Source organism: Myotis myotis, unplaced genomic scaffold, assembly GCF_014108235.1.
Source record: "Myotis myotis isolate mMyoMyo1 unplaced genomic scaffold, mMyoMyo1.p scaffold_m19_p_1, whole genome shotgun sequence".
NCBI lineage: Eukaryota > Metazoa > Chordata > Mammalia > Chiroptera > Vespertilionidae > Myotis > Myotis myotis.
Window position 1 is genome coordinate 112,362,085 of NW_023416313.1, and position 13,667 is coordinate 112,375,751.

The following is a 13,667-nucleotide window of genomic DNA, read 5'->3' on the forward strand; positions in this document are numbered from 1 at the left end:
GCCCATTTTTTGATTGGATCATTTATCTTCCTTTTGTTAAGTTTTTGAGTTCTCTGTAAATTTTGAAGATTAAACCCTTATCTGAAATATCATTGGCAAAGCCCATGCAGTGGGCCTTCTTATTGTTTTTTGTTGATGGTTTCTTTTGCTGTGCAGAAGCTTTTTATTTTGATGTAGTCCCATTTGTTTATTTGCTCCTTAGTCTCCATTGCCCTAGGAGCTGTGTCGGTAAAGATATTGCTACGACATATGTCTGCTATTTTGCTGCCTATGGAGTCGTGTAGGATTTTTATGGTTTCCCGTCTTACATTTAAGTCCTTTAGCCATTTTGAGTTTGTTTTTATGTATGGTGTAAGTTGGTGATCTAGTTTCATTTTTTTGCATGTATCTGACCAAATTTCCCAGCACCATTTATTGAAGAGACTGTCCTGACTCCATTTTATGCTCTTGCCTCCTTTGTCAAGTATAAATTGAGCATAATGGCTTGGGTCGATTTCTGGGTTCTCTGTTCTGTTCCAAGACAAAAACTAAACTCATTTCCCCTGAGAATGGAACAAGACAGGGATGCCCACTTTCACCACTCCTGTTCGATATAGTACTGAAAGTGCTAACCATAGCGATCAAAAAAGAAGAAATAAAAGGCATCCAAATTTGAAAAGAAGAAGTAAAACTGTCCTTATTCGCAGACGACATGATACTATACATAGAAAACCCCAAAGACTCCATCAAAAAACTACTAGACCTAATAAATGAATTTAGCAACGTAAAGGATGTCCCAAAATTCACGCAAGAAGTAATTTTGATAGAAAACACAGGTTTATAATTAAAAATTGTAATTTTTTTTATTGATTCATAAAGTATACAGTATAGGGTTATGTATGGAATAGCATATCGAGTAAATGGCCTCCATGGCTTTGCTGGCACATATGCACTCTTTTGTTATTGCCTGAGCAGCTGCATTTTCGAAGAATGGTCGGATGATGCCTCTAGCCCAAAATCCGCACCAAACAGTGACACGTAGTGGATGCATTTGTTTCTCAACAATCACTCGTGGATTTTCTGAACCCCAAATGTGACAATTTTGTCGATTAACCAAGCCATCAAGATGAAAATGAGCCTCATCAAAATTCAGCCACATTTATGCAAAACGGTCATGGAAAATTTCAACAAAAGAGTGCGTATGTGCCAGCAAAGCCGTGGAGGCCATTTACCCAATATGCTATTCCATACATAACCCTATACTGTATACTTTATGAATCAATAAAAAATTTACAATTTTTAATTATAAACCTGTGTTTTCTATCAAAATTACTTCTTGCGTGAATTTTGGGACACCCTTTAGCACGATACAAAATTAACACCCAGAAATCTATGGCCTTTTTGTACACCAGTAATGAAACCACAGAAAGAAAAACAAAAAAAAACAATCCCATTTACCATTGCACCAAAAAAATTAAGATACCTAGGAATAAACTTAACTAAGGAGATAAAAGACCTGTACTTGGAAAACTATAGGACATTGAAAAAAGAGACAGAGGAAGACATAAACAGATGGCAGAACATACCATGTTCATGCATTGGTAGAATCAACATCATTAAAATGTCCATACTACTCAAAGCAATCTACAGATTTAATGCAACCCCCATTAAAATACCAACAGCATACTTCAAAGATCTAGAACAAACTCTCCAAAAATTCATCTGGAATAAAAAAGACCTAGAATAGCCACAGCAATCCTGAGAAAAAAGAACAAAGTTGGAGGGATTACAATACCAGATATCAAGCTATATTACCAAGCCACGGTTCTCAAAACTGCCTGGTACTGGCACAATAGGAATGTATTTATTTATCTAAGCATGACCTCATAGAATAAAATATTAAGGAAATTCTCTGTTCTAGGTCACCTCCTATTTACATGAATAACAAAGTAGAAATGCAGAGAAATAAACTATCAAGAGTCCCAGAGAACTGAGAACAATCATCCTAATGAACATAAAACTAACATACTCATTGAAGAAAAGCAATAATTGTGTTCAAATACTTAAAGGTCTACCTTGTGATATGCACAAAGACTTACATTGTAAGATTTTAAAAGACAGCTATAGGTAGGACTAAGTTTAAGCAGAAACTGTGGTAAGGGTTAGACTTAAACTATCTTCAAGAAATAATTTTTTTTATGTACTTAGCTAGCCAAACATAGAACAGGTTTCCTTGTGAGGCATAATAATTAAGAACACAGACTCTGACAGCGACGTATCCATTGAAAGACCCCGTGCCTCACAGTCTCATTGGGATGATGTAGGGATAAAAGGAGTTAGTACCTATAAAGTACTTCCATATTCTGTGTCAGCCATTCTTGTTATGATCATTATTGGTAATGCTCTTGTTGTTATGAGGCAGTTACTTCCCATCACAAAGCATATCCAACCAAATGCCAAGTGACCTTACAACATAGAGGATTCATATACTGAACAGAATGAGTATAAACTAAATGGCCCCGAATGGTTCCTCAAAACCTGAGATTTTAAGATACTATAACACTACCAAGACCAGCACTGGACTTCAGGTCTTCAACTGCTCATCAGTTCAGTAATCCTTTCTACTAAAGGATTAGGGTACTTGACCTCTCCCTCATGATACCTCAGAAGTAAATCTTTTCTCAACTACTTAAAAAACAAACAAACAAACAAACAAAACCTCACAAAAACACACACAAAAAAAAAACCCCAGAAAATTAAGGACTTCTCTTTTAAAATCACATTTAGGTCTGAATAAGAAAATTAGCATTAGATAATGCTTGTATCTTTCTGTTTTGTAATTGACTATGGAGGCAAACATACCTGCAGTGTCAGTGGTTGTAATATCAACTCCATTTACAAGGATGGCATTCAAACACTCAAGATTACCCTTTGAGGCCACCACATGGAAGCTAAAGAAAAAGAAAATATTTATTATGCCATAAAACTACCAAAAGTCAACTGAACTGTTACACTGATGTTACCTTTTATTCAATACACGCACACACAAATGTTTTAAAGGCTGGAACTCCTATATATTTAATACGAGGAAAAAAAACACTATCCCATATACTGAAAAACTCATTTTACCCCCAATATATATAAGGGGCCAATACTTTCTAGAAATACCTCCTTAGAACCAATGGAATATTCTAATATTCAATAGTCTTAAAAATAGAAAATATGTACTATAAATCATTAATTCTATAGTTTATTATTTCAAGTTGAAGGCACTGGTGCTTGAAACTTAAACACACTGAAAATTTTCTATCAGCAGTGATATACCAGTAAATATAATAAATTAAATACATATTTTGCTTAGTTTCAAATACACTGAAACTGCCCAAACAAATGAAGTTACAGCAGAATACTAAGGCCAAAGACTCATCAAAATCCTATCCCTTCTTTTTAGAATTATCGCATTAAACCTAGGATAGAAAAGTCTTCAAAACAACAAACTAAATTACACTTAAAAACCATAAAAGAACTGGCATCATCTTCTTCTCCAAAAGTACCAACGACTACCATTAATTCTTCCTTTTGCTCATGGACCTGTATAACTGATTGATAGGTTTTTTCCTGTATTAGATATATAGGCGTTCCAGCCTTTAAACAGACATAATTGAACAATTTTCCTAATAAGGCAAGTAAAGCCTGCTTAGAAATTAACTTTAAGCCATCAAGTATTCCAAACACAAGATAAAATATCCCATTGTTTCTTTGAACATCTAACACTTTGTTAATCAAAATATATTTACAGAAATATTTGCATGCAATAAGAACTTACATTGACTGTACTCCACCAAATCTAAACTGGTAAGTAAATACAGAAGACTTGTTGGCAAGTGATACATTAGGTTTAAATAAAACTGAGGCCCTAAACAATAACCACTGTGGAGATGGCAGGAGATAAAGGATGAGTAAGTGCTTAAAAGGTGCCTGGATACAGAAACACTCTGAATTTCTCATCAGGGGTCTTTCCTGACCACATCATTTAAAGGATTTATATTTCCCCATTCCCGAAACCTCAGTACTCCAGTTCCCAACCCCACCTTTATTACTCTATATAGAATTACACATTTTGTAATATAACATATAAATTCAGGATTTATTTTCTTTATAGTCTATCAATATCTTCCCACTCAACTATAAACTCCATAAAAGCAAGGATTTTCGTCTGTTTTGTTTCCTATTATATTCCCAGAAGCAACCTAGTCCAGTGGTTCTCAACCTTCCTAATGCCGCGACCCTTTAACCTTTTGCAGTCCAATGTTATTTCTGGAATTCAAACAGTTTAGTCCAAATTAATTGATGGGATTGAATGTTGAACTTTTTAATGTTCTATTGCTCGACGTTAGACCTGCTCCTAGCGCCTGGTCTGTCGAGTCAGCCTCGAGGTTGGACTGAAAAGGCTTAATACAGTTCCTCATGTTGTGGTGACCCCCAATTTCATTGTTACTAATTGAACATAATTAAAGCATAGTGATTAATCACAAAAACAATATGTAATTATATATGTGTTTTCCGATGGTCTTAGGCGACCCCTGTGAAAGGGTAGTTTGACCCCCAAAGGGGTCGCGACCCACAGTTTGAGAACCGCTAACCTAGTTAGATGATGAGCCCTCAAATATTTAAATAACTGAATGCTTAAAGACAAAATCTGGAGTTTACAAATTCACTTCAAGATAGTACAACATTTAGTCATGCATCTCTATGATGGATATAAATGCAAACTAGAGACCAAGCACTACTAATTAAACAGATTTGGTACAATTTGAATTAGAGAGAAAGAGGTATTTCTGATAAAAGGAATATAGTATTCTTAAGAGTTGGATAAATTCTGCTTTTACTGGAATTAAAATGCTATAAGGTTGAGGGTATTAATCTCTTTGCAGCATAGAAGTGGGGAATTATCCTATGCAATGTACCATTAGAACCTCTTGAGGAATGGTAATTTCTTTCAAGCACAGGTTTTTATTCTCTCAACAATCTTAGTGATATTTTTTGTTTGCCTGTTTTCATTTCTTAGCTTACAAAATTTGGAAGACTTCTTTCTTCAAAATAAATCAGTATTATACACTAATGATGTACTAAAGGGTAGAAATCTCAACAATCCAAAATGCATTATTAATCCTGGTGTGCTAAAAGTAGATGTGCATCAGAAAGAAGATATAGCAATCACTAAATTGTATACAGAGTTGTCAAGGAAATTTGAAAAAAAACTGCATTACAGAAATATTCTTTTACAATTAAAAAAGGCAATACATTTTCTTTTTTAAACAAGACATGTACTTCCACTTTCATAACAGAAATGCAGAAAATTTGGACAATCCCTACCTCTGAGGACAACTAGAAAAGCTACATAAAATATAAGACATTAAGTATGAAGTCAGCAGTAAGCTAACAAGATAGTGAAAAGTTATGAGGCCAGAGGCCCAGAGAGGAGGAGGGCTTGGTGTTCGAGGCTATTTTTGGCTAGGAGCAATTGCTGATTCCAGAGAAAACATCTGAAAAGCTGAACAGCACATCTGACAGCTTGAGGGATTGGGGAGATGGGAATTGGAATCCATAGCTCTCCAAGTGGCAGGGAGGTTTCTTGGTGAATCTGACCCTTTTGCATTGGCAAAGGACTGCAACCTAGGAGAGAGGTGAACAGGAAGAAAACAGATCCTTGCAGTGACTATGGCCAGGCTCCAAATATCTTGTTTTTGAAATTAGATTGAGTTCAAGGAGCACTTGTTGCTTTTGTCTTAAATTTTCAAATTAAACCCCCTCCCCCAAATCATCCAAAATAAAATTATTTTTATAATTATACATTATACACAAAATATATTTGTAACAGGTTGTATTTGACTAAGTATAAAATGCTTTAATTAAGGGAGAATAGTTTGTGAGTAACAAAAGGAAAATATTTTATCCTATAAATCCCAGAAAGAACTCTATTTCTTATAGTGAAAACCTCAAAAATAACTCAAATATTTCACAAAATGATGTTCATAGTTCATCAAATTATATCAAGTTTTTATAACTCTGACCTTTAGTATAAATAATTTCACTCAAAATTGATCTAGATTCAAAAAAAAAACTGAGCAAAAACTCAAGCAACCATTAATTCAAAACACTGAAAGCATGGACAGGCAAAACTGAAGAAAGGTTTCAGTGAAGATTTTCAATCACAAAGAAGATTCCCTTCATTTTTTAACATCTTGGTATTTAGGGAAAACAGGAAAAATGAAAAACAAAGTCAGTTTTAAATATTAAGGTTTCACCATTTATACTGTGAGACCTATAAATAGCTTAAAATTTAGTCAAAATAGGAAGGAGTAGGACTCAAAATAACCAATGTTTCTGTAGCTATCAAATTGCCTACTGGATAAAATTAAAAGAATACACTGAAACTTTTCAAACTTTATTGCTCTTAAAAACTATTTTTTAAGTCATGCTTTGTTATTTTTACTATTCTCAAATATCTAAGCATTCTAAGATAGTGACCCATATCAAGAATTAACTATTCACCAAAATAATCCAGAGACACAGAAGCATGGGACAGACTGTGGAATCTCAGAGAAAAGGGGTGGGAGGAGGAAGAGATCAACCGTAACCCATGGACCCAGACAATAGGTGGTGAAGGCCAGGGGTAGGGGGTGAGGGGCAGGGACGGCCTAGAAGAGGACAATGGGGAGAAAAAGGGGACATATGTAATACCTTCAACAATAAAGATTTAAAAATAAATAAACAAAAGGATGTAAAGACATAAAAAAAGAATTAACTGTCCCTTTCTTAATATTCATTGCTATATTTAATATCTGGTTGCCAGTCATGATATTCTAAATAAATTCATGCAAGTATAAGACTGAGAGAAATTTCAGGAAATGAGACTTTTCAGCTCTAACTTTGGAAGGTTTCCCAGATTTGGTTTTAACTGCTATAATTATAGATGATAGTAACAGAACCTAGAGTTTACCCTTTAACTCAACTAACCCCCATCCTAAGCAGAAAGGGAAGTGATGAAGACTGAGGAGGGAGGAGAGAAAAGATCATATAAACAAGCCAACAGTCCTCAGTGACACAGCAGCAAAGGGAAGGATCGCTGCCTATGTCACCCTGAGCCACACAAGCTGTTCTGCCTTCCTTTTTACTATAAACATTTTCATTTAAACTAAATTTAATTCTCATTTCCCCAAATATACAAATGAATTGGGAGTTTTGAGGAAAAGACAGTGCAATTTATAGAACTCTTTTCAAGATAGAAACTTGGTTTCATATCCCAGCTCTGTAAACATTTCCTACTTCTTTTAGAGGGCCACTGCGAAGATTAAATATGATAAGGAACATAAAAAAAGTTATAGAGCAAATGCACTAAATAATGCAGACTGTGGTTTGCCACAAGGCCTAAAGAACTAGACTACAGGTAGTACTTTAGTATTCTCTCTCTAGCTTGGAAATCTTTCAAATTGAGAACAATGTTTAAAAGTGATGTTCGGCCGAAACCGGTTTAGCTCAGTGGATAGAGCGTTGGCCTGCGGACTGAAAGGTCCCAGGTTCGATTCCGGTCAAGGGCATGTACCTGCGTTGCGGGCACATCCCCAGTGGGAGATGTGCAGGAGGCAGCTGATTGATGTCTCTCTCTCATCGATGTTTCTAACTTTCTATCTCTCTCCCTTCCTCTCTGTGAAAAATCAATAAAATATATTTTAAAAAAAAAACCAACAAAGTGATGTTCGTAAGATTTTATAATGTCAGGTTTGATAAATACTTTTTAATTTAAAAAGTTGATAACCACAATTTACAAACTTCATTTGTTTCCCAAGGGTCTTCCCAAATTCCCTTTAGGAAATCATCATCAATAATACTTACACAGATCTGCCTTCCACATCTAGCTTGCCTGGATTGACCCCCTTTTTGGCAAGGATTGAGGACACTTTTTCTACATCTCCCCTTTCTGCTGCTTTCATCAATCGGTCATCATATTTGTTCCAATCTGCTGCATGCTACAAAATTAAAAAATTAGTAAACATCATATACTAAAGAAGAAAGGACAAGCAATATTGCATATACACCACTCAGTTTCCAACTGCATCCCAAATTTCCTTCTCCCTGCTGTGCTAACTTCACAGAGAGAACCTTTCAGAAACATGATAAAGAAGAACTATATTAAATTAGATTTTTGAGAAAAAGCATATTTCTCATGTTCTCTGCTTTGTTTACTTTGCCTTCGGAACAAAGAAAGAAAATTAATAATTGATGAACACCTACCCTGTGCCAGGCATAAATTACTTAAACAACCCTAGTAAACTAAAACTATCACCCCAATTAACAGATGAAAAGTCAAGGCCCAGGAACATTAAATGACTTAAATGGCCAAGCCCAACCATGATTTCTCATGATTTCCACAATCAGTGTGCTTTTCCTATCTCTAACTCATGCTTTCAGATTTGGTTCTGGTTACATCTGCTTCAAAACCTTTTAGATGCAGAATTCTGCACACATTTTAAAAACTCCTTCCTGTCCAGTGGTTGAGCACTGACCCAGGAATCAAGAGGTCAAGGTTGATTCCTGATCAGGGCACATGCCTGAGTTGCGGGCTCGGATGTGCAGGAGGCAGTTGATGGATGATGTTCTTCTCTCATCAATGTTTCTATCTATCCCTCTCCCTTCCTCTCTCTCTAAAAATCAAAACATATTTAAAAACAACAACAAAAACCTCCTTCCCAACTTTAGTAAAAGGCAAATTATACACAGACACACACTCAACAGGGAAAGCAATTCATTATGCTTATATTAGGGTAAAAAGAAACTTCTACATAGGAAAAAACTCTACAAAGGACTCTGAAGTAGTAACTACTTAAAAATCCTAAAATAATAGGTACAGGTGACTTTCATTTTCTTCCTTCTTATTTACCTTCAGCATACATTATTTTTGTTTTAAAAAAAGATTTTTAATTTTAACAAAATCTCACTGTACATGTATTTACAAGGAAGACAAAAAGCAATTTTTAAAATATGGTCTAATCGAATCAAACCTAGCTTTGGTAGGAGAAAACACATTCAAGACATTCTGAAACCAAAAACTTGGATCTTCTCTTAGTAAGCAGAAATGTAGAACCCAGAACTAAAATATACATTATTTTAGCCTTTTAAAATATTATAGAGTAAACTTATTGCTAAATTCTGTGTTAAGTCCAGTATTATTTCTAGGGCAAAAAGTGATATACGTGTTTTTGACTTAACTGACAAAGCAATTCCTATGTCCATAAATACCATAATAAATTTCGGGGGGGGGGGGGAATTAATCACTTATATGAGGCATATCCTCTAAGTGTTTGATCAATATGATTATTTTATATCTACTATCCCCTCCAAACTGAAAGAAAAAAATTGCCAATTTTCTAGCTAAATAAGCAATGCATTTATTAAATACTTGAAGTAAAAAATAAATATGAAAGTTAAATATGGAAAAAAATAAATACCTTAAAATTTTAACCCACTACTGAAATAGAATCTGGTTCAAGTACCTACACAGACTTCAAAATTGTTGTCTCTAAATTCATCAAATTTGGAGATGAACCCACTTCCTTCTAATTTCAAAAATTCAAACTGACAACTATGAGTAGAGATAGTTCTACTTATTGACTCAAAGGCTAAACTACATTTTAGGTATCTGCTTTCTTTAGCTTTAAAACAAAACAAACAGTTTACTGATTCTAAATTGAAGAATAGTAGTAGATGTAGGCCTCGGATACTGTGTTTTCAAACACCTAAGGTATTAAGTCACACAAATACTTGATCTAAACTGATTAAGTTATCCTTGCAGTTAAAGCAATCTCAAATTTATTTCCATGTAAATTTGCTGGTAGAGAAAGGAGCTATTTAAAACACTAAAAAAATGGTAAAATCCGAAAGTAAGACTTATAAAAAGATAATTAAAGGTGATTAGTCTCATATTATCATGTGATTTTCACTGCTACGCCACCAAGCACAGTTTTCCCTTTTGCTCAACTGTCAGTTAACAGAAATATTGCTCAGTTATTAAGATTCTACTACATTTGGGGGGGGGGGGGGAGATTCTACTATGTGATTTTTAAACCTAGAAAAAGAAACAAGAACTTTTTGTTTTCTATTACTAACCCCAATCAGATAAATCAGAAAGAATATGACAAAGAAACCAAAATTAATAAAACAGTAGTACATTTTAAACGAATACAGTTCACAAAGCCTAACAGAATCTTTTGTTACACCGGACTACAGGGATACCTACTTTGTTCTTAGGAGCACAAGAAAACCAACAGTTCATCATAGACAGAACTTAGTTTTTGTTGCTAACAGCAAACGACTACAAATTAAGTTACAAATCTCTGTAGCTGACAAAGCAAGCCAGCAGACAAACTCCTAATCAGTGTGACTTGGCCCTCTCTTTACAACTCTTCCTGTTCGCCAATCCCCATGCTGTGCTACACTTAGCTTGGATCTCTAACGATATTTTCTTCATCTTCGGGATCCTTCTCCGCCTTCATAACGCCTGAAAATTATCTTCCTTGCTGTGCAGAATTTGAATAACAGCAGCCCCAAGTCAGGTACTGTAACTCCTCCTATTTCTTATTCTTTAGAAGCTGTCCTTCAAAGCTTCCCTGTCAGGGACTCCGGTGGAAAATCTGAAGTGCACTCTGCATCCTGCTGCCTCAACACTGCAGCAGAGACGCTGTAATGCAGGATAAAACTGACCACATCCGAATCATCTGTAAACAGTGTGGAGGCTTCCTCCCATTGGTCAGGTCTATTTTAGATTCCATAGGACTTGACAGCTGAGTGACAGGAAGCAAGCAGCAGCTAAGAATATACTGTAAATGCATGCTTCTCCTCTGAGTAATAAATTTCAGGTCTAGCGGGGGACCAATGACTCAAACGTATTGTAAAACATGCTTAGTTTATCAAAACAACTTGTGTGACATTATGACAATACTGTTAAGAGTCAAATTTGGTTATTCCACAAAATAATATTTTAAATCAGCTCCATTCAGTCTTAGGATCATCTATGGTGAACTTATAATAACCTTGGTAAACAGAATATAAAATTCTATTTTAAGCAAATGTGTCACACTTTAATTTAAGGAAACACACATAGTAACTCTCAAATTTTGTCCATTTTCCTTCCTACCCCTGTCACTCTCCTGCACACAACAAGGTTTCAGTTTACAAATGCTGCCAGTCTGTCTCCTAACATGTTAAATGAGAAGAGCCAGAGGCACTGCCAAGACATTAAATAGACTGCATCATGATGAATACTTTTCAACAAATTTTAAATTTAACTCAGTACTCTTAATTTCCAAGTTTAGACCCCTGCCTGATATGACAAGTAAGAATTTTATTAGTGGAAAATCAAATTATCAGTATTCTGGGATTTAAAAAAACCAAACTGATTAAATACTAAAGGAGGTAAATGTATATTAAACATTGAGCTAGACTGTAAATAAAACCCTTTTTGGGGACAAAGCAGATAATTTCTCCACATTCTGATGTTTTGCATATTTATACCAACATTCCTTACATTATCAAGGACCATAACAAACATCTGCAAGCTCCAGCGTGTTTTTTTACCTTCTAGTTACTTCAACAGCATGAGAATAATTTATACTTCCTCCAAAAAGACAGGTTTGGGAAAAGTGTTTCATAAGAATTCAAAACATTCCAACACGTTGTTTTTATGAAGGAGGTAACTGCTATACTTACTATAGAACATGCATGCTGCCGGTTAAAAATTGTTATGAACTTCATAAAAAAATCAATTTCCTACTACTTACATTTAAAATATTAGGCACATAGTCTAATTATAAGATATATAAAAAGGTCATAGACCATAATGTATGATTTCTGAAACAATGATTTTTCCCCCCTCAAATCACATTAGACATCACAATGAATTCTTGGCTGGGCCCAGAGACTCCACCCACTGTATTACACCCTTCTTGAAAGGAAATCTGGAATAGAACTCAGGATCTGTACTTTGGTTAACAAAGCAAGCACATTCTTTCTAGAAATAGGACAGCAAAGGCAAAGGAAATAGAAAGAAAAGGGGAAACCTGTAACAAATATTCAAAGCCATATAAGGAGCTGTCCTTGCGAAGGCTCAGGATTCAGGGTTTACATGCCCTACTGTCCTGAGCCTCCACAGCCTGTGACTTAATCTCCTGTTCCTACTCTCACACCCTCCTTCTCACATATTTCCCAAGACTCTAGGTAAATTTCCACCTTTGCTGTCCCCTGTGCCTACAAGATTCCTCCTTCAGGTTCTTCATTTGGGTTCTTCTTAAATGTCACTTCCTCAAAAGGCTTCTCAAACCTCTGTATCTAAACAGCCACAGCCCCACTGCAAACTCCAGGGTGATTGCACTCTTTAACTTCCTGCCCTGTTTTACTTTTCTTTATAATGCTAATCAGTATCTGCCATTATATTATACTAGAGGCCCAGTGCACAAAAATTTGTGCACTTGCAGGGAGGGGGAGTCCCCCAGCCCGGCCTATGCCCTCTTGCACTCTGGGACCCCTCAGAGGATGTCCACCTTCGGGCTTAGGCCCACTCCCTGGGGGATCAGGCCCAAGCTGGCAGTCAGACATGCCTCTGGCAGCCCGGGAGCCCTTGGGGGATGTCCACTTACCAGTGGGAAGCTGGCCTAAGCTGCAGTTGGACATCCTTAGCGCTGCTGAGGAGGCGGGAGAGGCTCCTACCACCACCGCTGTACTGGCAGCTGGCAGCCTGGCTTGTGGCTGAGCAGAGCTCCCCCTGTGGGAGCACACTGACCACCAGGGGGCAGCTCCTGTATTGAGCGTCTGCCCCCTGGTGGTCAGTGTGTGTCATAGTGATCAGTCATTCCCAGTCGTTCTGTGGTTAGGGTCAATTTGCATATTACCCTTTTATTATATAGGATGTTTATGTTTATTAGCTTACTGCCCATGTCTGATATTTGCTTCAAAACAATGAATTCACTAGCACATTAAAAGCATTATATACCATGACTAATGGGATTTACAACATATTTAAATTGCAACGTAATACACCACATTAACAGAATTAAGGACAAAAATCACATGATCATATCAATTGGTTTAGAAAAAAGCATTAGACAAGATTCAACATCTTTCATGATTAAAAAAAAACTCAACAAACAAGAAATAGAAGAAAACTATCTCAGCATAATAAAGGCCATATATGACAAGCATAGAGCTAAAATCATTCAATAGTGAAAGACTGAAATTTTTTCTCTCTAAGGTCGGAAACAAGATAAGGATGCCCACACTTGCTAATTTTATTCAAAATAGTATTGGAAGTCCTAACCTGAGTAGTTAGGCAAGAAAAGGAAATAAAGGCATCCAAATTGAAAAAGAAGTAAAACTGTGTGCAGATAACCTGATCTATATGTATGTACAAAAACTTAAAAATACCACAGGGAAAAAAAACTCTTAGAATAAATAAATTCAGCAAAGTTGTAGGATACAAAACTAACACACAAAAATCAATTGTGTTTCCATATGCTTACAAGGAACAATCCAAAAAATAAAATTAAAAACACAATTTCATTTACAGTAACATAAAAAATTACAATAAGGAATAAAACTAATCAAGAAGGTAAAAGAATTATACACTGAAATTACAA

General features: G+C 35.7%; 1 protein-coding gene across 3 annotated transcripts in view; it reads right to left on the reverse strand.

The window, feature by feature from the left end:
- The window catches only part of UACA (uveal autoantigen with coiled-coil domains and ankyrin repeats), a 119,976-nt gene that overhangs the window by 46,674 nt on the left and 59,635 nt on the right, over positions 1-13,667 (reverse strand). For 2 of the 3 annotated variants that reach the window (XM_036347567.1, XM_036347575.1), the window contains exons 2-3: positions 7,876-8,009; positions 2,842-2,930 (exon numbers count right to left, since the gene is read on the reverse strand). In XM_036347567.1, the coding sequence (XP_036203460.1) occupies positions 2,842-2,930; positions 7,876-8,009 (223 nt within the window). Of the gene's footprint in view, positions 1-2,841; positions 2,931-7,875; positions 8,010-10,276; positions 10,624-13,667 lie in introns of those variants that run through there. The other variant, XM_036347583.1, reaches the window with a different exon arrangement.